Source organism: Symphalangus syndactylus, chromosome 22 (assembly GCF_028878055.3).
Source record: "Symphalangus syndactylus isolate Jambi chromosome 22, NHGRI_mSymSyn1-v2.1_pri, whole genome shotgun sequence".
Lineage (NCBI taxonomy): Eukaryota > Metazoa > Chordata > Mammalia > Primates > Hylobatidae > Symphalangus > Symphalangus syndactylus.
The window spans coordinates 35,189,845-35,216,377 of NC_072444.2; the positions used below are offsets into that span (position 1 = coordinate 35,189,845).

At 58.3% G+C, this 26,533-nt stretch overlaps 1 protein-coding gene and 1 long non-coding RNA gene across 3 annotated transcripts; one reads left to right on the forward strand and one right to left on the reverse strand.

Moving 5' to 3' along the window:
* Positions 1–38: 38 nt before the first annotated feature.
* ATAD3A (ATPase family AAA domain containing 3A) lies at positions 39–22,871 on the reverse strand. 2 transcript variants are annotated; one of them, XM_055262649.2, is made up of 16 exons: positions 22,521–22,871; positions 18,895–18,971; positions 17,606–17,707; positions 17,243–17,302; positions 15,667–15,736; positions 14,294–14,459; positions 13,983–14,052; positions 11,680–11,835; positions 10,995–11,051; positions 10,598–10,723; positions 10,152–10,276; positions 8,895–8,946; positions 7,918–7,988; positions 6,592–6,759; positions 4,958–5,066; positions 39–811 (listed from the first exon to the last, which is right to left on the reverse strand). In XM_055262649.2, exons 1-16 carry the CDS (start codon positions 22,723–22,725, stop codon positions 665–667), a joined length of 1,761 nt encoding a protein of 586 aa, XP_055118624.1. In that variant the 5' UTR covers positions 22,726–22,871; the 3' UTR covers positions 39–664. The 2 variants fall into 2 exon arrangements, 1 of the variants encoding a protein (XP_055118624.1); XR_010118980.1 differs by having other exon boundaries at positions 672–811; positions 6,645–6,759; positions 22,521–22,839.
* Positions 22,872–23,010: 139 nt separating this feature from the next.
* Positions 23,011–24,080, forward strand: LOC134735658 (uncharacterized). The gene is made up of 2 exons (XR_010118985.1): positions 23,011–23,191; positions 23,379–24,080. It is a non-coding gene; the product is annotated as an uncharacterized lncRNA (long non-coding RNA).
* The last annotated feature ends 2,453 nt before the right edge of the window (positions 24,081–26,533 follow it).

Below are 26,533 nucleotides of genomic sequence, written 5' to 3' on the forward strand. Positions count from 1 at the left end.
AACCCCACCCCGCACCAGCCAAGAGACAGACAAGGCGATGAGGCACCTGTGGGACTTTATTAGGTAAACAGACCCCAGCTCCAGCCACAGGCTTGGACTGGCCAGCTCAGAGTGTGGCCTCAGACACCCTGCCAGGTTCCCTCCTCCCGGGCACGGCCTGGGGTTTCTCAGGGTCACCAGTGTGTGAAGGTCGGGGCATGCCGGCCACAGGGGGAAGCAGGGTTCAGGCTGCCCCACCTGGGTCTTGTCCCAGCAGGCGCCCCCTCACCTGGCTCTGCTGTGGGAGCCAAGAACAAAGACACCACCCGCCTGGCTCCTGCTGCCACAGGGGCTCAGCCAGCACCCACCCTCCCAGTGGCCTGTGGAGAAGCTGGGTTGCAAAGCCTCCCCCTCCCCCTCCCCCTGTGAGCCAGACGGAAAATGCATCTCCCAAGAGTGTCTCGAGGGGCAGGAAGGAGGCCTGCCCCGCCCTAGCCAGTGACCACAACGGGGTGTCCTAGGGGGCAGAACGGCCGACCCCCACCACAAGACATCCTGGTGCACAGAGGCCCTGGGCACAGCCCTTGCCCCACCCAGGAATACTTCCTAAATGTGCAGAGGCCGGAAGTTGGGGGTGGGAGGGGTCCGCTGCCAGGCTCCGTGAAGTGTGGATCTCGCTGTGCACTCAGGATGGGGAGGGCTCGTCCCAGCGCCCAGGCCCTTCCGCCTTCAACCAGCACATCTTCTGCTGGTGCTGCTGGACAGCATCTCGCACGCGGGTGTCCATCATGGCCTCGGTCAGGACCCCGTCCTCAGAGGCATACGCCGAGGCCTAGTGGGGAGAGAGGGAGCTGAGGGAGGCCGCCATGGGAACCCCCCACCCCAAATGCACACTAGGTCCCCGAGGTGGGGAGGAGCCAAACCAGGGGCTCCAGGACAGCCTCAGGGTGAAACACAGGCTTCCCGCACCTCGGCAGAGCCCAACACGTGTGTGGACACCAGGGGCGGCCCCTGCAGTGCCCACAGCCCTGCCTGCGTCCTCAGCACTGCTGCTGCTCAATGACTTTCTAATAATACAAAGCCCAAGGCCGAGACCCACTGACTGCAGACCCAGGGCAGCTCCCGAGAGGCAGGGGAATTGCAGACCCTCTGCGTGTCTCAGCCGTGGCCAGGCAGTCCCCCCGGGTCACAGTGCACCTCAGACCCTCAGACCCTGACCCTCATAGGCCTCCAGGCCAGAGGCAGCCACTGCCCAACCTCAGGGCGCATGGGTAGTGGCACCAAGGCCACCTCTGCCGCCACCTCCCTGTCCTCCTGGTCACAGGGCTTGGCATCTAGCACACGGAGGCTGGAGCTGCTGGGGCTGTGGCCCTCGGTGTGGCTTCAGGCAGCCTCAGGTCCAGCCCTTCTGCCACGGATGGGTCGCTCTCCATCCCAGTGCCAGCAAAGGGCATGGAGTCCCCACGGGGAGGCACCCGTGGGTCAGGGTGAGGGTGTGGGGACCCACACTGGGCGCCGTGCTCAGGAGCGCACCAGGACGCCTGGAGGAAGCACAGGGCAGGGGACCCTTCCCGGACAGCTGAGTGGGTCCCTCACCCCATCCCGGCTGTGCCTCCCAGAGGCAGGATTCATCTCACAGGGTGCAGGGGCAGCAGCACACCATCCTCCCACAACACCGTCACCACAACGGAACCTGCCATGGGGATGACCACGTGGTGCCTGTCCCCTCTGCCAGCGCCCACCCCTCACCAAGAGCCACTGTGTGGGGAGACACTGACCTGAGCCACACCGCCACTGTGGGTCAGGGGCATGGGAGTGCAGGAGACTGACTAGAGCCGGACCACCACTATGCATCAGGGGCATGGGACTGCTCAACATCATTTTTGGTCTTGAGCCCACCCAAGAGAGGGCAAACAGGTGCAGGAACCCTCAGGGTCCACCCGAGTGGCTGCACCTCACCCAGGGCCCAGTGGAGGAAAGGGGCTGAGCAGATGCTCAAGGGGCCACCCCTCCAGAAGCACGGGACCTGGCAGGAACCCACCAGCAGTGACAGCTAAATGTCACGTGGCCTCCTGGGTGGGATTCTGGGGCAAGACCCAGTCCTGGGTGGGGCCAACAGTGACACATGATGTTCACCACGTGGCAAGGCCCCGGGCCCAGGAGCTCTCTGTGCTACCCTTGCAACTTTTCTGGGAACCTAAAATCTTCAAACTATAAAAGGTCAAAGACAAGACCTGGACCTGATGTCTTCACATGTGAATTCACAAAACATTAAGAAGAATCAGCACCACTCCTCAAACTCTTGGACAAACTGAAGAACATTTCCTCACTCATCCTAGGAGGCCAGCATTACCCTCATATCAAAGCCAGACAAAGACACCACAAGAAAAATAACAGGCCAATATTCCTGATGAGCATCGTTGGGAAAGTCCTCAACAAAATGCCAGCAAAACAAATTCAGCAGTATAGTAAAAGGATTCTACACCCTGACCAAGCAGGATTTATTCCTGGAATGCAAGGCTAGTTCAACATAAGAAAATCAATCAATGTTGCACATATGAAATGTTCAACATACAAAAATCAATCAGTATTAGCAGAGTGGAGGAAGGAAACCACATGAACATCTCATCTGATGCAGGGAAAGCATTCCACCGAATTCAACACCCTTTTATGAGAAAAGCATTCAAGACGCTGTGGGTGGTGGCTCACACCTGTAATCCCAGCACTTTGGGAGGACAAAGGGGTCAGACCACCTGAACTCAAGGAGATCCACCGCCTCGGCCTCCCAAAGTGCTGTGGTTACAGGCGTGAGCCACCGTGCCCAGCCCAAATTATTTTATTTATTTTTTTATTTTTGAGACAGGGTCTCACTCTGTCGCCCAGGCTGGAGTGCAGTGGTGTGATCTCGGCTCACTGCAAGCTCTGCCTCCCGGGTTCACGCCATTCTCCTGCCTCAGCCCCCCAAGTAGCTGGGACTACAGCCGCCCGCCACCACATCCGGCTAATTTTTTTTTTTTGTATTTTGTATTAGACACAGGGTTTCACCATGTTAGCCAGGAGGGTCTCGATCTCCTGACTTCATGATCCACCGGCCTCGGCCTCCCAAAGTGCTGAGATTACAGGCGTGAGCCACCGCGCCCAGCCAGCCCAAATTATTATTTTTAGTTTTAGTTTTTTGAGATGGAGTCTTGCTTTGTTGCCCAGGCTGGAGTGCAGTGGCACGACCTTGGCTCACTGCAACTTCCACCTCCCAGGTTCAAGTGATTCTCCTGCCTCATCCTCCCAAGTAGCTGGGATTACAGGCATGTGCCACCACACCCAGCTAATTTTTGTATTTTTAGTAGAGACAGGGTTTCACCATTTGGCCAGATGGTCTCCATCTCTTGACTTCGTGATCCGCCCGCCTCGGCCTCCCAAAGTGCTAGGATTACAGGTGTGAGCCACCGCACCTGGCCTATTACTATTTTTTTAAGATGGAGTCTCACTCTATTGCTCAGGCTGGAGGACAGTGGCACCATCTCAGCCCACCACATCCTCTGCCTCCTGGATTCAAGAGATTCTCCTGGCTCAGCCTCCTGAGTAGCTGGGACTATAGGCATACGCCACAAATACGCCCAGGTAATTTTTGTATTTTTAGTAGAGGTGAGGTTGGCCTTGTTGGCCAGGCTGCTCTCAAACTCCTGGCCTCAGGTGTATGATACTCTCGCCTTGGCCTCCCAACGTGCTGGGATTACAGGAGTGAACCACTGCACGCGCTCCAAATTATTCTTATTTTTTAAGACAGGGTCTTGCTCTGTAACCCAGGCTGGAGTGCAGTGGCACAATCACAGCTCACTGCAGCCTCCACCTCCTTGACTCATGTGATCCTCCCACCTCAGCCTCCCAGGCAGCTGGCATTACAGGCATGTGCCATCAGGTCCAGCTAATTTTTTCATTTTTTGTAGAGATGGGGTCTCGCCATGCTTTCCAGGCTGGTCCTGAACCCCTGGCTTCAAATAATCTGACTGACTTGGCCTCCCCAAATGCTGGGAATACAAGCATCAGCCACCACCATGCCTGGCCCCTGCTTTCTTAGTTATGGAAACAGACCTGGTTCCAAGTGGGGATGGCCTGGAACAGAGACCTCAGCTGACCCACAAGGATGGGGTTTGAGATCTGCGGCTCTTTGTCACAGCAGCATAACCCAGCCTGTACTGACTAATACAGCTCCCTACATACCTCGGCTCCAACGTTCAAATCAAGGTAGCTGGCTACTTCATTAAGCTGTCACACATTCATTCAAATGTGCTGCTAGAACGAGTGACCAGGTTGTCACACAGACTCTGCAGACCCCAGAAGCAGTGATGCCTATGCATGGCCTCTGCGCCTTCTGCCCCACCAACCTGGTTTTGCTTTTCCAGCAACCCCTAAAGACCAAAGCTTTCTGGATGGCCACACCCACACTCCTGTGAGTCCCAGCTCAGCCCTGGAGCAGCCACAGAGCTGCAGGAGGGATGCCTCCAAGGAACAACTGGCTGTGGGACAACCAGAGGCCACTCCCACCTGTGTGTCAAGCAGGACCAAGCCCACAGACTTGGTCCAGAAAACACAACGTCCCTCCACCCCAAACCCCCAACTCACACGGGGCTTGCCCTGACGAGCATTTATACAGGGAGGTACCTATTGGCCAAGGTGAGTCAGAAGCCTCCAGCCCCACCTGGCAAAGCTTGGGCTAATGCAATGCTGGACTGGCTTCCAGAGAGCCCCGCGTGACTGTTGGCCACGGAAATGGCTCCACCCTCCTGAGGGTATGAGCAGGTGCGCGATGCTGTGTGGAGTGGCCTGACTGGGGCAGGGGGCCCTGTGTCACATCTGTTTACTGAAAACCCCTCAACAGAAGCTCCTGCGTGACACCAGTGCTGGGACAGGCCTGGCGCAACTGAGCATCTCCACAGCAGCTGGGGTCCCGTCTGGGTGGATGTGCCAGAGCCTGACTCACCTGCCAGGACACAGCCAGCTGTGCGATCTCCCGGCCCGACATGCCCTCCGTCAGCCGAGCGATCTCCGAGCACTTCCTCCCATAGTCAAACTGGGCCAGCTTCAGGCGCCTGGGGAAGGAGTTTCCAAGTGGGCCGGCCAAGGCAGCAGCTCCCACACCACAAGGTGGAGGCTAGAAGACGGGCAGCCAGGCCGACACCCACACCAGACACCCTCTTTGGAGGGGCTCTCTACTTCGACAGCCCAGCTCCACATCCTCCCTGCTGCGGGCCAGGCCCAGACTGAGCAGGGAGTGGCTGCAGGGCCTGGAGATGGCCCCAGCCACTCCTCACACCAGCCCTGCCCACAGCTGCTCACTCAGCACCCGCAGGGTGTGTGGCCTTTATGCAGGCAGTGGCGGAGCCCCGACTTCTAGCAAAAGCGTCTGTCTGGAGGCCACAGAAGCCAAGTCATGGTGCCAAGGCTACAAGCAGCCATGGGGGTGGGGGAGCCCAGGGCAGGGGAAGGCATAGGGAAACCGAGGCCCAGAAAGCTGGGCTGGCATGGAGCAGGCGGCAGCGGCAACCAGGCTCTCTTTTGTCATCACTGGCGACAGCAGGGATTTGGGTCAGGTACACTTAAGGACTCAGAAACCGGGGCCCTGGGGATGCCAAGAAGTGGAGCAGCCTGGGCTCATCTGGAGTGTTCCCGAGGCAGCCGGTGTGTGGCGCCAGGGCCCCTCATCGCCTGGAGGGCTCTGCCCACGGTGCCTGCTGCACCCACCGCAAGCAACAGGGAGCCTGACAGCTTCAAGGCACATTGCAGCAGGAGCCGTGCCCCACACCATGAGGCGCCAGGGCCGGGTGTGGCAGCTGGAGGGAGGCCAGGCCAGCAGCCAGCAGTGGACCATGAGGAGCCTCTCCCTCCAGTCCCGACACGGGGTCTCAGAGCAACACTCCATGTCACCTCCCCTCACTGCCAGGGCCTGGGAGTGGCCGAGCACAGGATTTCCTCACAGCCCTCCGTGTAGTGAAGAGGAACGTAAAAGAGGCCGGGCACAGTGGCTCACATCTGTAATCCCTGCACTTTGGGAGGCTGAGGAGGGTAAATCACTTGAGGTCAGGAGTTTGAGACCAGCCTGGCCAATATGGTAAAACCCCATTTCTACTAAAAAAAAAAAAAAAAAAAAAAATTAGCCAGGCATGGTGGTAGGCGCCTGTAATCTCAGCTACTCAGGAGACTGAGGCAAGAGGATTGTTTGAACTTGGGAGGCAGAGGTTGCAGTGAGCTGAGATCGCGCCACTGCACTCCAGCCTGGGCGACAAGAACGAGACTTTTGTCTCAAAAAAAAAAAAAAAAAGGAATGTTAAAGGTTTGTAAGTAAGTGATGGACTCTGCCTCCAAACCCAAGGAGACGCTGCCAGGCTGTTCTCATGTTCTCAGGTGGGGATGAGGAAAGGGTGGTAGAACCTCCCTGGATGCGGCCTCTGGGACTCTTGGGGCCCACGCGGCTCCTGTGTGAAACCACGTGGCAGGGAGATGGTGCCCACCCTGGAGACGGAGCCTGCTGGGTGAGTCTGGAGAACAGGGGTCGGGGTGGGGGTGGGCCCTGAGCGAGGGCCCCTGGACGGGGGCTGGGTGGGGCAGGACACTTACTGCTTTCCTTCTGTGGCTGGCTTAAGAACATACTTGTCAAAATACATTCTCACCAGGCGCTCCCGCTCCTCCTGCCCTGGCAGGTCGAAGTGGACCATCTCATTGATGCGGTCGTTGATGGCCCAGTCAAACTGCTCGGGCTGGTTGCTGGCCAGGACCAGCATGAACCTGCGGGGCGGGGATGAGGATGATGAGGATGCTGGGGCTGCTGGCCGAGCTGCGCCGAGGGGAACGAGGCCTCCTCAGCCCCCACAGGGAGGACCTACAGTGCCTGGAAACACGAGGACACGGGCACAGCCCTGGTCGGCCACCTGCCCCACCGCACCCAGCTGTCCCCCGGCCTGGCTTCCTGGGCCTCTGTTCTCCCCCTGTATGGCGCTTTCCCGCTGACCCTCGCCCAGCCTGATAAGCAGCGCCGGGAACACCACTCCCTCCTGCTGCCTGAGCCCTGCTGTGCTGGGAGCAGGGATGCAGGACCCAGAGTCCATGTGGAGAATTCACCCACACGAGCCAGGAGCAGGACCTTGGGGGCCCAGGTTCAGGGGAGGCTCAGCAGGGTCCCAGCCTTGCCTCTCGCAGAAGGACCTGAGTCAGGGCTCCAGGGAGCGTCTACTGGCAGCAGCTGAGCCAGCGAGCCCAATGCGCCTGAGGAGTTAGCCACGGCCGACCGGCAGGATGTGATCCTCCGTGTGACATGTGACTAGGGCTGGAAGGGCCCAGGAGACCAAGAAAACTCAAAATTAGGGGATTTGGGAGGGACTAGGGAGCCTGGATGTAGGGTGGTCACCCTATTGGGGACCTCTGGGCGGCAGCCCACAGAGGCCACACGAAGTTGGGTGGCCCCAAGCCTGGAGGGTGCACCCCTGGCCAGCATCCGGGCAGGGACCAAGGTCCCAGGCTCTGCCCCGACACACAGGACCTGCTCATGCCCAGCTTCCCGCGGGAGCAAACGTGTCTCCATCTCCCACCCCAGGGCACCCACACCCTCCAAGAGAGACCCAGCAGAGCCTCAATCAGACCACCTCCCTTGCAGGCACAGGACTGCTGAAACCTAGAGGCAGAGGGACCCACAAGCTGGGGTGGCGCACAGGGCTGTGAGAACAGGACTGACCCCAGCTCTGCCTGGGAGGCCCCTGCATGTTCCTCAGTGACACCCCGTGCTGTCCTGAGCTGGGCCGTTCCCAGGGGATATCCGAGGTGGGCACGTTGAGGCCATGGCAGCTGCCCAGCACTGTGAGCCAGGGCCCCTCAGGTCCCTCAGTGGGAACCAAGGGCAACGGCTGCACAGCCCTGCCCGGGGGCCCAGGACCCGAGGGGCTCCCTCACTTGTTGCTGTGCTGGCCCGTGCGATACAGGAAGGCATTCAGTGTGGCCCTGAGGTCCTCGCTTATCTTCTCCTGCAGAGAGAAGGTTCCAGCCTTAGGCATCAGGAGCAAAGCCTTGTAAACAGCCACGGCAAAAAGTCCCACAGGCCTCCCTCCTGCAGGGAGTAGGGACGTGGCGACACTTTCATGGATCTAAACTCAAAAGCCTGACCAGGGCCAAGGGCGGTGGTTCACGAATGTAACTCGCATTTTGGGATGCCGAGGTGGGCAGATCACACAAGGTAAGGAGTTTCAGACCAGGCTGGCCAACACGGTGAAACCGTCTCTACTAAAAATACAAATATTGTCTGGGTCTGGTGGTGGGTGCCTGTAATCCCAGCTACTTGGGAGGCTGAGACAAGAGAATTGCTTGAACCCAGGAGGTGGAAGCTGCAGTGAGCTGAGATCGCACCATTGCACTCTAGCCTGGCGACAGAGCGAGACTCCATCTCAAAAAACAAAAAAACCTCAAAAGCCATGACTTATCTTTAAGCTGACCTAAAAAATGCTGTTTTTCGGCCAGGCGAGGGGGCTCAAACCTGTAATCTCAGCACTCTGGGAGGCCGAAACTGGTGGATCACGAGATCAGGAGATTGAGGCCATCCTGGCTAACATGGTGAAACCCCGTCTCTACTAAAAATGCAAAAAATTAGCCGGGTGCAGTGGTGGGCACCTGTAGTCCCAGCTACTTGGGAGGCTGAGGCAGGAGAATGGTGTGAACCCGGGAGGCGGAGCTTGCAGTGGGCTGAGATCGCGCCACTGCACTCCAGCCTGGGCGACAGAGCAATACTCCATCTCAAAAAAAAAAAAAAAAAAAAGCTGTTTTTCACACAACGCTTACAGAGAAAAAGAAATTGATCAGAGGGCTGCAGCGTGGCCCAGGCAGACGGCTGTGCCCATCCCACCCACCACCGTGGCCAGACAGAGGGTGTCACTCACGGAGGCTCGCTTCCGAAGGAAGGCGTCCGCTTCATCCACGAAGAGCAGGAGGCTGTGAACGAGAGGGAGGCCAAGCGGGGCGAGAGTGACGCCAGGAGTGGCCCACAGCAGCGTCCGGCTGCGGCAGGAGCAGGCCAAGCAAGCAGATCCCCACGGGGTCAGGCTCTGCCCCATCAGAGCCCTAAGTCCTGGACTCGACAGAAGCCAATCAGCCTGGCCTCTGGACAGCTGACCACGGCCCGGCCTCAGAAGGCGCTGGGAAGCCAACCACACACGGGAGACAGACTCTGCCCCGCAGGCTTCACCCACACACAGGCCAACCACACACGGGGGACAGACTCTGTCCCGCAGGCTTCACCCCCCCCCCCCAGCCCAGTGTAGCGCTGGTGGCCACTCAGAGTCCACGCCAGGGGCAGGGTCTTCAAAAGTGAAAGGTCAAGGCCGGGCGCGGTGGCTCACGCTTGTAATCCCAGGACTTTGGGAGGCCAAGGCGGGCGGATCCCGAGGTCAGGAGATCAAGACCATGGTGAAACCCCGTCTTTACTAAAAATACAAAAAATTAGCCAGGCGTGGTGGCAGGCGCCTGTAGTCCCAGCTACTCGGAGAGGCTGAGGGAGGAGAATGGCGTGAACCCGGGAGGCGGAGCTTGCAGTGAGCCGAGATTGCGCCACTGCACTCCAGCCTGGGCGACAGAGCGAGACTCCGTCTCAAAAAAAAAAAAAAAAAAAAAAAAGAGAAAGGTCAAAGGCCAGAGGGGAGGGTGCCGGCCATGATGAACGTGGTGCCAACAAGGACAGCTGAGACCGCAAGGGTGCCGCAGCCGTGCCCTGCGCGGGGTCACTGTGGGACCTATTGAAGGGTGCGTGCCATGCTGTCTTCAGCTAACTTTCAAATGGTTCTACAAAAAGGAGCCGGTGCCCATGCCCACCTGCACGAGTGTTGGAGGGAGGGCGGCTGTGGAGGAGCCTCCCCTGCAGCTGTGAAGACCCCTTTCCCCCTGCACCCACCCACCTCCCTTCTGCCCTGAGCCAAGTATCCCACTGGCACCCTCCACACGCTGGGGGCCTCGTGTCTACCAGGGTCCACACTCAGGGGACTTTCCCTCCGAGGGACCCTCCGCCGGGCCTCCCGCGTGGCCACAAGGATAGAGCTGCAGAAAGACTACAAGGTCCCTGAAAGCCACCTGGACCCCCTTCCCAGAAGGCAGCCTGCTGGCCTGCAGCGAAGGGCCTGGTGCGAGGTGTGGGGACGTCTCACCCGCGCCGGCTGGTATTGGCCCAGTCAAAGAGCTTGTGCATGGCGGTCACGCCTTCCCGCCCCATGGGGGCCACGTCGCCGCCTGTCATGATGGCGTAGTCCATGCCTGAGTGCAGGGCGAGTTTCTGGACAGGAAGGGTGAGGGGAGACAGAACAGATGTTCCCTCCGCCTCTGCAAAGCCTGCACACTCCACCTGGAGTGTGGAGCCCCTGCTGGGTGTCCCTGCCTGGCAACCCTGCCTGGAAGTCACGGCCTGCCAGACATGAGACGTCCCCTGCCTGGAAGATGGGAGGCGCTGCTGCCCACACCAGCACCCTGAGCCTACATGAGGGTGGGCAAAGGCCTAAGGAGGGTCCATTCCCCAGGAAGCTGAGCCCCCCAGACACCTGCAGGCAGGTGAGACCCCAGCGGCCCCTGGCCCACCTGCGTAGCCAGGTGCTCTCACCTTGGCAAACAGCGTCTTCCCGGTGCCTGGTGGCCCGTACATCAGGATGTTCCTATACAGGCTGCGGTTCTTCTTAGTGTTCCTTGTTGCTATGGCAATGTCGCGCACCCGCGCTTCCAAGCTGGGCTGCCGGGGAAGACGGGGGCTTAGGGGACACACTCTGCACCCACGGAAGCCTCAGGGGCAGGGGCTGCGGGAATGCCCGGGTGTGGACTCCGCTCCTTGGGAAGCGGCCCAGCTCACGGGCAGCCTATCTATCCCCGGCACGATCCGAGCAGTCGTATCTCAGGAGCCAAAAGCTCCTGGGCACCACCACGAGCAGCAGCAAGGACCACAGCCCAGCCCAGCTCCGCGGTCCCCTCCCTGCGCCTCCCTGGTCACAGGCACACCGACTTACACTGAGCACAACACCCTCCAGCGCGTCCTGGGGCCGACTGAGGAGCCGCCGGCTGACCTGCGGAGGGGAGGGGAAGCGCCATTGGGGTACCTGCCACAGCCACGGAACAGCCACCAACGCACAGACACGCTCCGTAACACACAGAAACGGAGCTGCCCCGAAGCACAGCCAGGACTGGCCCGGAGCTGGAACCCCGCCCCGCCGGGAGACCGGGAGGCTATTGCTGGGATTAGGGGCATTTTCCAGTTCCTATTGGCTTTTATTTTCTTAACCACCCACCGAGTGACCTGTGGAGACCCCACCATCACCGTGTGGAGAGCAGGCACCTGGGGGGCTGGCAAGTGGCGCGGTTCCCTAAGGAGGCCGCTAGACACCGTGGCCTGCAGCAGCTTCCCCGACAGACGACCACACACCCAAGTCCCAGGACTTGCAAGGACCTCGATGTGCTCCCAGGCCCCACCAAGAGCCCTGAGAGGGGAAGACCGAGGCAGATGGGTAAGGGTCTCACTGATGCAGACCCCTAAGGTACAGCGCCGGACAGGAAAACCCACACGTGAAGCAGCATGCGGTTGCCCGTTATCCGGGGAAAGGGAAGGGACGGGAGGGTGTGCGTGGGCTGTGCTCGTGGGGCGGAAGAGACTCAGCCAGGAACTGCACTCAGGGAGGGCCAGGCCCGCGCCGCTACCTGGATGGGGTGCCGCAGCGCCTCCAGCACCGTGATGCGGGACGTCTCCCTCACCAGGGACGGCTTCCCCAGCCGAGCCTCGATGAAGCGGCCAGCGACAAGCGTGGCATTCTTGGCTGAGTAGACCCCGACAGCCAGCAGCGTCAGCCCTGCCACCTGCAGCAGAGACACCGCACTGGCGCACCGACCCCACCCTCCCTCCTAGAGTGGGAGACACACAGGGCTGCCCCCACCCTCTCTCCGCCCGAAGGAGAAGCACAGGGCCGTGTGCTGGCCCCACAGAACCCCAATTCCCAGCCCCGAAGCCCACAGCCACGCGGTTACAGGAGGCAGGTGGGGCAGTCATAGCGCCCTCACTCAGGGCCATTTTCTCTGCAAGTGGCAGCATAAATCCTACAAAGCCCCGGTCGCTGAGCAGGGCCCTGGGCAGACCCAGCCGGATATGTCACAGGGCCACACCTTCTGGTACATTCTTGGCCACTAAAAATGGTACTTTATTCCTGGAAAATAAGACTAACCCCAAATCTCTAACTCGTTTTAAAAAATTGATTCGGCCGGCTGGGCGCAGTAGCTCAGGCCTGTAGACCCAGCAGTTTGGGAGGCTAAGGTGGGTGGATCACCTGAGGTCGAGAGTTCGAGACCAGCCTAACCAACCTGGAGAAACCCCGTCTCTACTAAAAATACAAAAAATTAGCTGGCCATGGTGGCACATGTCTGTAATCCCATCTACCTGGGAGGCTGAGGCAGGAGAATCTCTTGAACCCGGAAGGCAAAGGTTGCAGTGAGCTGAAACTGTGCCATTACACTGCAGCCTATGCAACAAGAGCAAAAGTCTGTCTCAAAAACAAAAAATGAATTAGGCCAGGTCCAGTGGCTCACCTGTGTAATCCCAGCACTTTGGGAAGCCAAGACAGGTGGATCACTTGAGGTCAGAAGTTCGTGACCAGCCTGGCCAACATGGTGAAACCCCATCTCTACTAAAAATACAAAAATTAGCTGGGCCTGGTGGCACAGGCCTGTATTAGCTGAGTGTGGTGACGTGAGCCTGTAATCCGTAATCCCAGTCACTTGGGAGGCTGAGGCAGAAGAATTGCTTGAACTGGGGAAGTGGAGGTTACAGTGAGCCGAGATGGCACCACTGCACTCCAGTCTAACCACACAGCAAGACCCTCTCTCTAAAAACAAACAAACAAAAGTCAATGGTGCATTAAGCAGCTCCCTCATGTCCTCAGGTGGCACCGTCTCACCAACACAGTGGCAACACCACCTGCGACATTCACCGTCACACTGACGAGGCTACCGGCAGGCGCTGCAGTCACGGCACTGGGCGCCGGCACCACGGCAGAGCAAGTGCCCACTGAGTGCCAGGTACCTACTATGTGCTGGGCCGGGGTGGGGGGACGGAGGACGCAGCCATGTGCGACGTGGTTCGCCACCACAGCAGGCCGGAGCCTGGGCACAGAAGAGTGAGGCTTTAAACGAGAGAGGACTCTGTGAACTTTGAACTCTCAGGGTTTTATAAGGAATAAAGGATTTTGCAAAATGGAGTCAGGGTTGCCTTCTGGTTTTTTGTTTTTTTCTGTTTTTTTTTTGTTTTGTTTTGTTTTTTCTGAGAAGGAGCCTCGCTCTATGGCCCAGGCTGGAGTGCAGTGGCGGGATCTTGGCTCACCGCAAGCTCTGCCTCCTGGGTTCAGGTGATTCTCTTGCCTCAGCCTTCTGAGTAGCTGGGACTACAGGCGAGCACCACCATAACCGGCTAATTTTTTGTATTTTTTTTCTTTTTAGTAGAGATGGGGTTTCACCGTGTTAGCCAGGATGGTTTCGATCCCGGTATCATGATCTGCCCGCCTCTGCCTCTGCCTCCCAAAGTGCTGGGATTACAGGTGTGAACCACCACTATCGACAATTTTTTTCTTGAGACAAGGACTTTTTTTGTCACCCAAGACGGAGTGCAGTGGTGCGACCTTGGCTCACTGCAGCTGCAACCTCCCTGGGCTTAAGTGACCCTCCTACCTCAGCCTCTCAAATAGTGGGACCACAGGGACCACCACCACACCCAGCTAATGTTTGATTTTTCGTAGAGATGGGGTCTCCCTGTGTGGCCCAGGCTGGCAACTGCGTTTTCTTCTCCCAGCTCAAAGAGGGAGGAGCAGCCGAGGACAGCAGATCCAATGTGGGCTTGCTCTGTGCTGGGAGAGCTACAGGGCTGTGCAGAGCTGGCAGGGACAGGACCTGGGGCTCCAGGAGGCCCCCACATGCTGCCCCTCAGCCACCTGCCAGCCCTGTTTTATGAGTATGTTTACCGTGGCTGTCACTTTGTCCCAGTCTGTCACAAAGGCACGGAATCCTTCCCCAAACAAGGTGCCAGCCGTCCTGCGGGGAAAGCAGTGGTGTGACCGGGAAGGACATGAAGATCCGTGCCACGCAGCAAGAGCAGGTTGACGGTGAGGCCCTGACATGGTGGCCTGGCCTTGCCAGGACAGAGAGGCAGTTCCCCCATCAAGGAGCCATCCTACGGCAGCCAGGCCTGGAAGAGCTGGAGAGCGCCCTGGGACCAGCGACTCGCACCTGTGGGGCTCTGTATGCCGCCGGCCAGGGCCTTGGCAGTGCTCACCTGATGGACTCCAAGACGGTCTGACGGTGCTCGGCCGCCTTCAGGCGGATCTGCTCGCGGATGATGTCCGCATTCTCCCGCTCAGCCTTGGCGCGCGCCTGGGCCTCGGCCTCCACTCGCAGCATCTCGTTCTTGTGCCTCAGCTCCATCTCCCGCTCCACGGTGGCTGCCCCAGAGAGCCAGAGCAGCTCAGCACCACACAGTGCAGCACGTCCACCTACGCCCACACCGTGGACAGGCCCACGCCACGGAGAGGCCGACACTGCTGACAGGCTAAGGCCACGGACAGGCCCACACCCCAGACAGGCCCATGCCACGGACCAGCCCAGGCCACGGTCAGGCCCACGCCGCCAACAGGCTAAGGCCACGGACAGGTCCATGCCACAGACAGGCCCACGCCACGGACCGACCCACTCCACCGACAAGCCCAGTCCATGGACAGGCCCATGCCAGACACACATAGACCGTGGTAGGGACAGCGCCACAGGCCGGCCCCCCCGCATGGATTAGGGCCCCTGAAATCCGACCCAGAGGCCCAGGCACCTTCTCAAGACGAGCCATTTAAAGCAAAAAACCAGAACGCGGAGCTCCCAAGGAAGCCCCCATCACACAGAAACAGCTGTCATAACTCAGAGACACGTGACGTGCGTGTGCCTGGCTATTGAACATTAAACACACACACCTTGCCACAAGCCCACCCACGGTGAAAAGTGGTGACAGACATTTGCCTGGAGCACTTGCCAACAAATGCCACATGGCACCAAATACCTGTGATCTCCACTGAGACCAGGACAGTAAAGACCCATGTTCTAGGCAGAACACAGCGGCTCACGCCTGTAATCCCAGCACTGTGGGAGGCCAAGGCAGGCGGATCATGAGATCAAGAAGTTCAAGGCCAGCCTGGCCAACACGGTGAAACCCTATCTCTACTGAAGATACAAAAAAATTAGCCAGGCGTGGTGGCGGCGCCTGTAATCCCAGCTACTCAGGAGGCTGAAGCAGAATTGCTTAAACCCGGGAGGCAGAGGTTGCACTGAGCTGAGATCGTGCTACTGCACTCCAGCCTGGCTGACAGAGCGAGACTCCGTCTCAAAAAAAAAAAAAGAAAAAGACCCATGTACTTCCCATGAAGTGAAGCAGCTCCTGCCCTCCCCGCACAGACCCTGGTGTCCACTCGCAGACAGAGGTGTCCTCCGAGAGGGAGCCCCATCCCATGGAGCCCCAGCACGCCTCGCCCACTGCACTGGTAGCTATGAGGGGCTGGGCCGCAGAAGTCAGGCTCAGAGTGCACACCGGGTGAGCGTCTGTCAGGTGCTGAGGTCCACATGCAGCCCCCGCCACCTCCGCCCCAGCCAGGAGAGCAGACAGCCTACCTCGCCGCATGGCCTCCTGCTTCTGCACAGACTCCTCCTGCTTCCGTAAATTCTCCTCACTGACAAGTTGCTGAGAAAAAGGGAAATGCCTTTAAAACCTGTGACTGTGCCCGTGTGTGTGCGGGGGGTGACTGTGCCCGTGTTTGCGGGGGCTGACTGTGCCCGAGTGCGGGGGGTGACTGTGCCCGTGTGCAGGGGGCTGACTGTGCTCGTGTGTGCGGGCGGTGACGGTGCCCGTGTGTGTGGGGGGTGACTGTGCCCATGTGGGGGGTGACTGTGCCCGTGTGTGTGGGGTGATTGTGCCCGAGTGTGGAGGGTGATTGTGCCCATGTGTGGGGGCCGACTGTGCCCGGGTGCAGGAGTGACTGTGCCCGTGGGTGGGTGGGCTATGCGCCTGTTTTGGGGTGGGTGTGTGTGCCGTGTGTTCAGGTGTGTGTGTGTGTGTGTGTGGGCACCCGTGCAGGGGGAGTTGTGTATGCCCATGTATGTGAGGGAGTATGTGCCCGTGGAGGTGAGGGTGTGCGCCCGTGAGGGGTGGGTGTGTGCCCGTGGGGGGTAGGTGTGTGCCCGTGGGGGGAGTGTATATGCCCGTGTGTGGGTGTGTGCCCGCGGGGGGCATGTGTATGCCCGTGTGTGGGTGTGTGCCTGTGTGCGGGGGGGTGTGCGTGCCCGTGTGTGGCTGTGTGCCCGTGTGCAGGGTGTGCCCGTGTGCGGGAGTGTGTGAGTGCCTGTGTGCAGGGGTGTGTGTGTCCCTGTGGCAGGAGAAGGTGTGTGTGCCCATGTCGGGGGATTGTGTGCGTGCCCGTGTATGCAGGGGGGGTTGTGCCTGTGTGTACAGCGGAGTGTGTGTGCGCCCGTGTGTGTGTGTGTGTGTGTGTGTGTGGACATGTGTGTGCCCGTCTATGGGGGGGTGTGCCCGCGTGTGGGGGGGGGGTGTGCGGTGATGTGTGCCTGTGTGTGCGGGGGTGTGTGTGTGCCTGAGTGCAGGGGTGCCGGTGAGCCTCTGTGGGGTATGTGTGTGCCCGTGTGTGGGGGGGTGTGCATACCTGTGTGTGGGATGTGTGTGCGTATCTGTGTGTGTGCGGGGTGCATGTGCGTACCTGTGTGTATGGGGGTGTGTTTACAGGTGTGAGTGTCCATGTGGGTGTGTGCGTGCCCGTGTTGTGTGGGGGTGTGTTTGTGGGTGTGTGAGTGCAGGCCTCTGTGTGGGGGTGTGTTTGTGTGCCCGTGTGTGCAGGGGTCTGTGCACCTGTGTGCGGGGAGTGTGTGTGGGTCCGTGTGTGCAGGGGTGTGTGTGTGCCTGTCCATGTGTGCGGGGAGTGTGTGTGCATGTCCGTGTGGGCAGGTGCCTGTCTCCCCGTGTACATGTGTGCACACATCTCTGCATGTGTGCCTGTACATGTGTGCCTGTACATATGTGCCTGTGCGTGTCTGTCCGAGTAGTTTCCCCTGCTCTAGCACCCACCATCTGCAACCCCAGCGTTCTTGCCCCGTGGCCTCTCACCCACTGACTGGTCCCACAAAGCTACCTACGTTCTCAGGGACGCAGGCGCCTTGCAGGGGAGGCTGAGCTCACCTGCTGCTTCAATTGGTCCTCGTAGCGCTGCCGGGCCAGCTTGTCTTGATACTGGGCCCTCTGGGGGAGAAGAGGGCGACAAAGACACATTTCAGCCGGGAGTTACAGTCAGGGCTGACCGGGCCGAGCGCCGGGGACTCCGACACGCCATCAGCCTCACACAAACGTGGGGAGGCGCGGGGACCTCCCGTCCGGCTCAGCAGTGAGGGACCTCACAGGTCTTAGGCGTTTGTGCAAGGCTGTTCCAAGGGCAGCTCTAAAGGCTGACTCCAGAGCGCCCCGGGGCTGCACCCAGCTCCCAGTCCTGCCCCGCGCCTTTCCCCCGAGCCGGGCGGCCTCCCTCGCGGCCTCTTGGGCTCTTACGGCCTGGTGCTGCCGGGTCTCCTCGCTCAGGGTCTTCCTCCTCTCCTCTGCCTGCACCCGGATCTGCTCGCTCTTGAGCTGCTCCACGGCGGCCTCGTACTCCTGCAGAGCACAGCACTCACCAGCTGGCAGTTGCTCAGGGCTGGCGCTGCCTGACAGCCCCTCGTGTCTGCACAGCTCTGCCACGGCAGAGACTCCGTGCCCAGACTAGCGTGTGCAGCAGGCTCAGGGCTTCCAGCCGCATCTGCACGCAGGCTCAGGTCCTGGAGGAATCCAGACCCACAGGCAGAGAAGCACCAGCAGAAGCCTGCGAAGGCCCCCAGGGAGGGAGGCCGGACACCCACTTTTGGACTGCACTGAGGGCAGAGCTCGTGCTTATTCTAGGAATCCTGCTGAGTGGACTGGGTGCGATGGCTCTCGCCTATAATCCCAGCACTTTGGGAGGCCAAAGTGGCTGGATCAACTGAGGTCAGTAGTTCGAGACCAGCCTGGACAACATGGTGAAACCCCATCTCTACTAAAAATACAAAAATTAGCCAGATGTGGTGGCAGGCTCTTGTAGTCCCAGCTGCTCAGAGGGTGAGGAAGGGGGTTAAACCCAGGAGGTGGAGGTTGCAGTGAGCTGAGATCACGCCACTGCAACCAGCCTGCAAGACAGACTAAGACTCTGCCTATAAAAAATAATAATAATATGAAACAGGGCAGGCACAGTGGCACAAGCCTGTAATCCCAGCACTTTGGGAGGCCGAGGCAGGTGGATCGCTCGAGTTCAGGAGTTCGAGACCAGCCTGGCCAACATGGTGAAACCCCATCTCTACTAAAAATACAAAAATTAGCCAGGTGTGGGGGCTGGTGCCTGTAATCCCAGCTATTCAGGAGGCTGAGGCAGGAGAATTGCTTGAAACCACGAGGCAGAGGCTGCAGTGAGCCCAGATGGCACCACAGAACTCCAGCCTGGGAAACAGACACTCCGTTTCAAAATAAATAAATAAAACAAAAAAATCCTGCTGAGTGTAATGAAATGAGGTGAGAACATCAAGAAGACCCAGGCCCTCAGGATGACCAGACGCCCTCACCAACACCGGCCCTCCCTCTCCGGCGGCACTGCAGCAGCGTCTCTCACTTCCCCTCGTTTCCTTCTGTGAAATGAGGCGCCCAAGCTCGGCCCTGGGCCCTACTGCTGCCCATGTACACGCCCCCAGCCCTGCCCACCGGCAGTAGCCCCAACAATCTCCGCACCCAAACCCCATGTGCGACCCGGCCTCTCCGCCCACACCGGCCCCACTCACTTTGAGCTTGGACTGTTGCTCCCACTGCAGTGTCTGCTCCTGCATCTGCGCCAGATTCAGGGCGTCCTTGGCATAACCTGCAGATGCAGGGCCACGGAGAGCAGGTGTTAGGATACGCGGATGCCGCTGGGCAAGCATGCACACCAGCCAAGGGGCTTTCTGGAATCCACGGCCACGCCTCGACCTCAAAGCCCCCAGCCCTGCCTCCCCATCCTCCTTCCTAGTCAGACCTGGCATGACGATGCCCCATCCCCAGCACACGGCCTGATGCATTTGTGGGGTTTTATCCCCCCAGGGACGGTCTTGGAGAGCCACATCAGGAAGGCCATCCCACGTGGACGGCAGGAGGCTCTTTCCCAATTCAACACAAAGTCAGGCGATGGCTAGTGTCCATTTTTTCACGTTACACATGCTTTTCCTAAGCTTCCAATGGCTATTGTCATTGATCTGCTATCAAGCACATGCAGGCAAGAAAGGGAATGAATAAGAATCAGATAGCAGCCAACAAGCTCAGGGTGATGAGGGCAAGTGTACGACAAAGTTCTCAGTTACATTTTGTTCCTAGAGGGGAACCGACACAGGTCGATGTTTGGGTGTCGTGGGACAGAAGTACGTATTCTCTGAGCTGCTGAGGCCTCAGCATCAGGTCTCAAAATTTTCTGGGATGACAGTTTTCCCATCATAAAACTTTACCATAAAAATCTTCCGGCCGGGCGCGGTGGCTCACTCCTGTACTCCCAGCACTTTGAGAGGCTGAGGCGGGTTGATCACTTCAGGCCAGGAGTTAGAGACCGGCCTGACCAATGTGGTGAAACCCCATCTCTACTAAATATACAAAAATTAGCTGGGCACAGTGGCGCATGCCTGTAATCCCTGCTACTCTGAGGCTGAGGTGGGAGGATGGCTTGAACCCCGGAGGCAGAGGCTGCAGTGAACCCAGATCACACCGCTGCACTCCAGCTAGACAGAGAAAGACTTAAAAAAAAAAAAAAATCTCCAGCCTGGCCAACATGGCAAAACCCCGTCTCCACTAAAAAGACAAAAAAAGAGCAGGGCACGGTGGTGCACGCCTGTGATCTCAGCTACTCGGGAGGCCAAGGCTGGAGAATTGCTTGAACCCGGGAGATGGATGTTGCGATGAACCGAGGTTGCGCCACTGCCCTCCAGCCTGGGCAATGGACGGCAACTCCGTCTCAAATAAATACATAAATATATAAATCTTCTAACACAGAAAGACGCGTAAAGTAGGCAGGGACCGCCGACGCTCCTGGGTTGGTGCGTTGTTCCTGTCTCTCTTCCTCCTGCAGCCCGTCTCACTTTTTTAAGCCTTCAGAGTCAACTGCAGCAAACACGTCACTAGAGCCCAGCGTCTGTTCTCAGCTCAGGTGTAATTTTTGGAGGTGACTGACGCAGGTGGGAAGTGCTGTGGGGAGTGCTCGTTGCATTTAGACAGAGGCAGCGACGCTTTGGCGTTTGGGGTGGGTCTGCTTGGGCCTGTGGTTAGGCACGAACTAGGCTGACGGGCATCAGCGTCAGATTTCAGGAAGTGCCTTGGGAGCCAACCTCGGGGACCCCAGTGAACACAGCACAGATGAGACCGGGACCTGCCTCTCGGGGAAGACAGTGCCAGGTGAACAGGTTTGGCTGCTGAGCTCGGGAAGCCAAGGGCAGCCCCAAAGGCCCTCAACCACTCTCACTCTGACCCCAAGGGGGCCGAGGGTGTGTCAGTTCCCCAGAGTCTTGCCGCAGAGCAGTGCGGCACTGTGACACTGTGGGTGTCACAGTGAGGCGCTCTGCCTATTTCCTCCCGAGGGGACCTTTGGCTGGATTAAGCTGAGGCCACTCCCTCCCCTGAAAATGGCTCACTGACAGTTCCCACCCTCAGTGACTCTTGAGAGGAGAGGGGAAAGAGCAGGTCAGGTGCCCGTGTGGCCTCTCGGTTATGAGAATGAGAACAATCATTCACCACCTTGGAGTGACCTGTGCCAGGGACGTGCGTCCCAGCGCGTGAATTCACACCCACAGGGCACCAGGGTGTCCTCCAGGCAACCACTCTGTGGAGTGCAGGGCAAGCGCTGGTGCTCACAGACAGTTCTGGCACAATGTGCTGCTCTGGCTTCCAAGGACAGGCCAGAGGAGTGGTCAGGGAAGACTCGGAACAAGGCAGCATGGGGCTAGCCTCAAGGGACAGAGGAGGCAGCCAGTCTGTGAGGAGGAGCCTCCCGTTTGCTGGAGAGCAGCAAGGCCAAAGCAATGGGCTCTGGCCGAATCTCGGCGACCCTGCTGCCAGGAAAGGCGCGCGGAGGAAGCCAGGAGCGTCCGGAGGGGCCGGGCTTGCAGAGGGGCTACCAGGCAAACTGGCAGGGCAGGGAGCACCAGAGGAAAAAGAGGTCCAGGACTGAAAGGGGGCGGCAAATTCTGGAGAAACCTCTCTCACCAGCCAGCAGTGACGCCAGGAAGGAGGGAAGGGATAAAAATGAAAGAGCCCACACCTGGAACAGAATCCACAGGAAATAAAGACTGATGGAGGGCTCCCCACGGTGCACCTGGAGACCCTGCCGCAGGCCCGGCTCGACCACAGAGAGGGCAGGCCAAGGCACTGGCAACGCCAGCAGAGCGGACTGCGGGTCAGGAGCTCTGGGGCCGCCAGGACTGGAGCAACTCAGAGGCACAGGTCTGCACATGGGTGCAGGGAGGAGGCCCCGGCGGCCTGAGGTGCTCAACCAGGCCTATACCACTGCAGGGGGCCACAGGCTGATAACTAAGATTCAGCTTCTGGAAGTGGGAGAAGTTTCAATCTCTAAGTGAACTTAGCGGGTGAAAACCCCCAGGAAGTAGGACAGAAAGGAACCCTCCAAATAAGCGTGCAGCAAGAAAGTCAGTCACCAAAGTCTGCTGTCCTCCGAGGTGCCCTGAAGTCCAGCCCTTGATTCCCATCCTAACCTGATCATTGAAATTACCGAGCAAGGCCATGAGCAGCGGCTCACGCCTGTAATCCCAGCGCTTTGGGAGGCCGAGGTGGGCGAATCACCTGAGGCCAGGAGTTCAAGACCAGCCTGACCAACACGGTGAGTGCTCACACCTTGAGGGCGTTGGGTCAGGGATTTACTCAAGTTGGGCAGCACGGCCTGACCTGTGGCTTCACAGACCTCGCCGTGCAAATGCTAAAACCACAAGAAATGCAAATCTGCTAGGCTCTCGTTAGAACCAAATGATTCTCAAATACGCTTCCCTTGTTATGTGGAAATTGCTAGCAACCACCCAACAAACCCATCTACCGATCTGGCCACGCCTTGGCCTGTGCCACGTGGAGGCAGCAAGCGCAGAAGGATCCCACACGCTCGGCGGTAACAAGACCACGGCCAGCCCAAGGCCCTGACCCCTGTAACCTATGAGTGCCACCTCCGCACCGCTTTCCGCACCTGACCCGCTCCTGACAGCTGGAGAGGTGCAAAAGGGTGACAGAAAGAGTCCGATCCTCCCGGGACGCGAGACGGCTCCGGCCCGGGGTGCTCCGGAGGCGCAGTCTCGTCCGGGAAGTGGCTGTCGACAGCGGCGAGGAGCAGCAAAGGCCAGGGTTCCCGCTTCCCCGACCCGTCCCGCCCGCCCCGCTCCGCCGCACTCACGCGAGTGCTCCAGCTCGCGCGCCGCCTTGGCGGCGCGCTCCAGGCCGGTGGGGTCGAAGTTGCTCCATTTGTCCTTGGGCGCCGGGCGGTCTCCCAAGCCGCGGTCCCCGCCGCCCTCGGCCCCGGGCTGCGCAGGCGGCAAAGGTGGCAGCGGCCCCGCGCCTTCACCCTTGGGGCCCTTGTTAATGCCGAAGAGCCACGACATGCTCGCACCGCCGCCGCCGCTACCGCCGCCAGGACCCCAACCGAGTCTGTCTCGCGCGCGGCTGGGAGCAGCCTCCACGCGCCGCGAGCCGTTGGCCAGGACCACTGCGCAGGCGCGACACACACCCCTTCCTCCAGGCGATAGAAGCGCGTAAGGGACACGCGCTCAGCCCTTGGATTGGCCGCGAGGGCAGTGACGTCATAGCATCGGGGCCACGACTGCCCAACATGCTTTGGGAGCCAGTGAAGCGGGAGCTAGGGGGGCGGGAGCTGGGGGGGCGGGAGCCAGGTGGGCGGGGTGAAGTGTCTGGCTACGGGAGCCACGCCGGGACAAAATGCCCGATGGACGTACGCGAACCCGAGGCAATGTCAGTCCCGCGCCGCAACCGCGTCAGCTCCGTTGCTAGGGGCTCCGCGGAGTTCCGGCCTTGGCGGCAACGGGTGGCAGGTGTCCAAGGAGCCCCAAGGTTCTCTCTTTTTTATTTTTTTGAGACAAGGTCTCGCTCTTTCGCCCAGCCCGGAGTGCAGTGGCGCAATCTCGGCTCACTGCAAGCTCCGCCTCCCGGGTTCACGCCATTCTCCTGCCTCAACCCCCAGTGTAGCTGGGACTACAAGCGCCCGCCACTGCGCCCGGCTAATTTTTTGTATTTTTAGTAGAGACGGGGTTTCACCGTGTTAACCAGGATGGTCTCGATCTCCTGACCTCGTGATCCGCCCACCTCGGCCTCCCAAAGTGCTGGGATTACAAGCGTGAGCCACCGCGCCCGACCATAGCCCCAAGGTTCTCGACCCGTGCGGCGGGGCGTCCTGCGGTGAGTCCAAGACGCAGAGAAGAGTCTCGCGGGAGCCTCACCCGAGGCGGCACCGGCGCCCGGGCAAGTCGAGCCCTTCTGCGGTGAGTCCGCGCCCTGGGGTCGCTGCGCCAAGAGCCCAGGAGAGGCGCCTCCGCTCCTCGAAGTCTCAGCAGCCCGCATGGCCGTACGACTCCCCACAGAGGGTGCCGGGGCCTCCCGCCCAAGACCCCGGGGCGGCCCCTTCCCGCGTGGCGCGGCCAGCAAGGTCCTCTTGCGGGACGTGGACGGGGCCGGGGTGCCTGGGCAGGCGCCGCCCCGGAGCCCACGGTCCATGCGCTCCCAGCGGCCCCGACTCTCTCCTTGATGGAACTGGTTGACTTCACGGAATATATGGAGTGACTTTTCCCCCTGGATTGGAAACTATTTTAAGCCTGAATAATGTTAGATACAACGAGTTCTAAATTTCCCTTCAAAGAACCAGTATGTCAGTATGTTCACTCTTTGTCCTGCATTTTAAAGTCTAACTTCCTCGCAGTTGCAGTAAACAACCTTTTCCACCTGTTCTAGTCAGTAGTTGACATCTGTTGCCTTGGTCACCTGCTCCGTCCTAACTAATCCCGGTCACCTGCTTTGACCTGAGTCACCTTTAGTTACCTGTCCCATAACCATTTTTCCCACCAAACCACTCACCCCGCCACTCTGGCCCATACTCCTGCTCCCTTTAAAATAGCCAGTGGGCCGGGCGCGGTGGCTCACACTTGTAATCCCAGCACTTTGGGAGGCCGAGGCGGGTGGATCACGAGGTCAGGAGATCGAGACCACGGTGAAACCCCGTCTCTACTAAAAATACAAAAAAATTAGCCGGGCGTGGTGGCGGGCGCCTGTAGTCCCAGCTACTCGGAGAGGCTGAGGCAGGAGAATGGCGTGAACCCGGGAGGCGGAGCTTGCAGTGAGCCTAGATCGCGCCACTGCACTCCAGCCTGGGCGACAGAGCGAGACTCCGTCTCAAAAAAAAAAAAAATAAAAATAAAATAAAATAAAATAAAATAGCCAGTGGGCACCGGTTTAGACTGTGCATTCTAACCCCAGCCAATAGGGGAACCACACAGCAGTAGGGGCTACCTGCGTCAGGAATAAGAACCCCTTCCCCTCCCTTGTCCAAGCGCTCGCCATTGCTCCATCTATGAGACGTCCCCTTCTATAGAAGTATATTGTCTAGCTGAGAAAAATTTATATTCGAGTTCTACTTCTTTGGCGGCACAGAAAATTTCCATATAACACAGTGAGCCGCGAGATCTCGTCGCTGCACTCCACTCTGGGCGACTGAGTGAGACTCTGTCTAAAGAAAAAAAAAAAGCCAGAAAATGCCAGCCAGACACGGTGGCTCACACCCGTAATTCCAGCACTTTGGGAAGCCGAGGTGGGCAGATCACCTGAAAACAGGAGTTTGAGACCAGGCTGGCCAACATGGTGAAACCCGTCTCTGTCAAAAATACAAAAATTAACCTTAGACAAGAAAAAGAAAAGTCATCCAAACTGAAAAGGGAGAGGTAAAATCACCTGTTCTCAGATGATATAATCTTATATGTAGAAAATCCTAGAATCCTGCTGGGCGAGGGTGGTGGCTCACGCCTGTAATCCCAGCACTTTGGGAGGCCAAGGCGGGCAGATCACAAAGTCAGGGGATCAAGACCATCCTGGCTAATATGGTGAAACCTCATCTCTACTAAAAATACAGAAAATTAGCTGCGCGTGGTGGCGGGCGCCTGTAGTCCCAGCTACTCAGGAGGCTAAGGCAGGAGAATGGCGTGAACCCAGGAGGCAGAGCTTGCAGTGAGCCGAGACTGTGCCACTGCACTCCAGCCTGGGTGACACAGCGAAGAGTCCATATCAAAAAAAAAAGAAAAAGAAAATCCTAGAATCCATATTGGAAAAAACAACCCCGTGACACCAGCAAAGTTACAGGAAACAAAATCAACAGCACAAACAGCTGCAATTCTACATACTAACAATGAAAAATCTGAAAGGGAAATTATGAAACCATTTCCATTTACAATAGCATCCGAAATAATAAAATACTTGGAAATTCACTTAACCAAGAAGGTGAAAGACCTGTACAATGAAAACTGGCCGGGCGTGGTGGCCCACGCCGGTAATCCCGGTAATCCCAGCACTTTGGGAGCCAGAGGCAGGCGGGTAACATCATGAGTTTGGGACCATCCTGGCCAACAACTGCACTCTAACCTGGGTGACAGAGTGAGACTCCATCTCAAGAAAAAAAAAAACAAAAAACCAGACAACATTGCTAAGAGACGTCAAGGCAACATAGAGACCGGATGAAATCCCTGTAAAAACCCGAATTATTTTTTACTAAAACTGATGTGGAATCTCTAGGGATCTTGAATTGCCAAAGGAAAAAAAAACAACTTTTTATTTTATTTTATTGCGAGGGAGTCTCACTCTGTCGTCCAGGCTGCAGTACAGTGACACGATCTCAGGTCACTGCAACCTCCACCTGCTGAGTTCAAGTGATTCTCATGCCTCTCAGCCTCCCAAGTAGCTAGGATTACAGGCACACACCACCATGCCTGGCTGATTTTTGTATTTTTAGTAGAGACAGTGTTTCACCATTTAGGCCAGGCTGGTGTCGAACTCCTGACCTCAGGTGCTCCACACACCTTGGCATCCCAAAGTGCCAGGATTACAGGCGTGAGCCACTGCGTGTGGGCGGCAAGCCATCCAGGTGCCGAGGCAAGAGGCCGAGGGCACAAGCTGTTCCAGTGTAATAAAATATATAAAATAAGATTGTTATACTAGATATAGATCTTAGATATGATTATATATGAATATCATTAATCATTAGTTTGTAGCAATTACTCTTTATTCCAATATTACAATAATCTTCACTCTACAATCATAACCTAGGAAAAACCAGGCCATACAGAGATGGGAGCTGAGGGGACATGGTGAGAAGTGACCAGAAGAGAAGAGTGCGAACCTTCTGTCATGCCCGGA

Excerpts from the sequence above, each read along its gene's own strand:
- ATAD3A (XM_055262649.2), bottom strand. The coding sequence starts at position 22,725 with ATGTCGTGGCTCTTCGGCATTAACAAGGGCCCCAAGGGTGAAGGCGCG. Across the intron at positions 17,708-18,894 it reads AGCAACAGTCCAAGCTCAAA|GAGTACGAGGCCGCCGTGGA; the intron begins GTGAGTGGGGCC and ends TGTGCTCTGCAG. Across the intron at positions 17,303-17,605 it reads AGACCCGGCAGCACCAGGCC|AGGGCCCAGTATCAAGACAA; the intron begins GTAAGAGCCCAA and ends CTTCTCCCCCAG.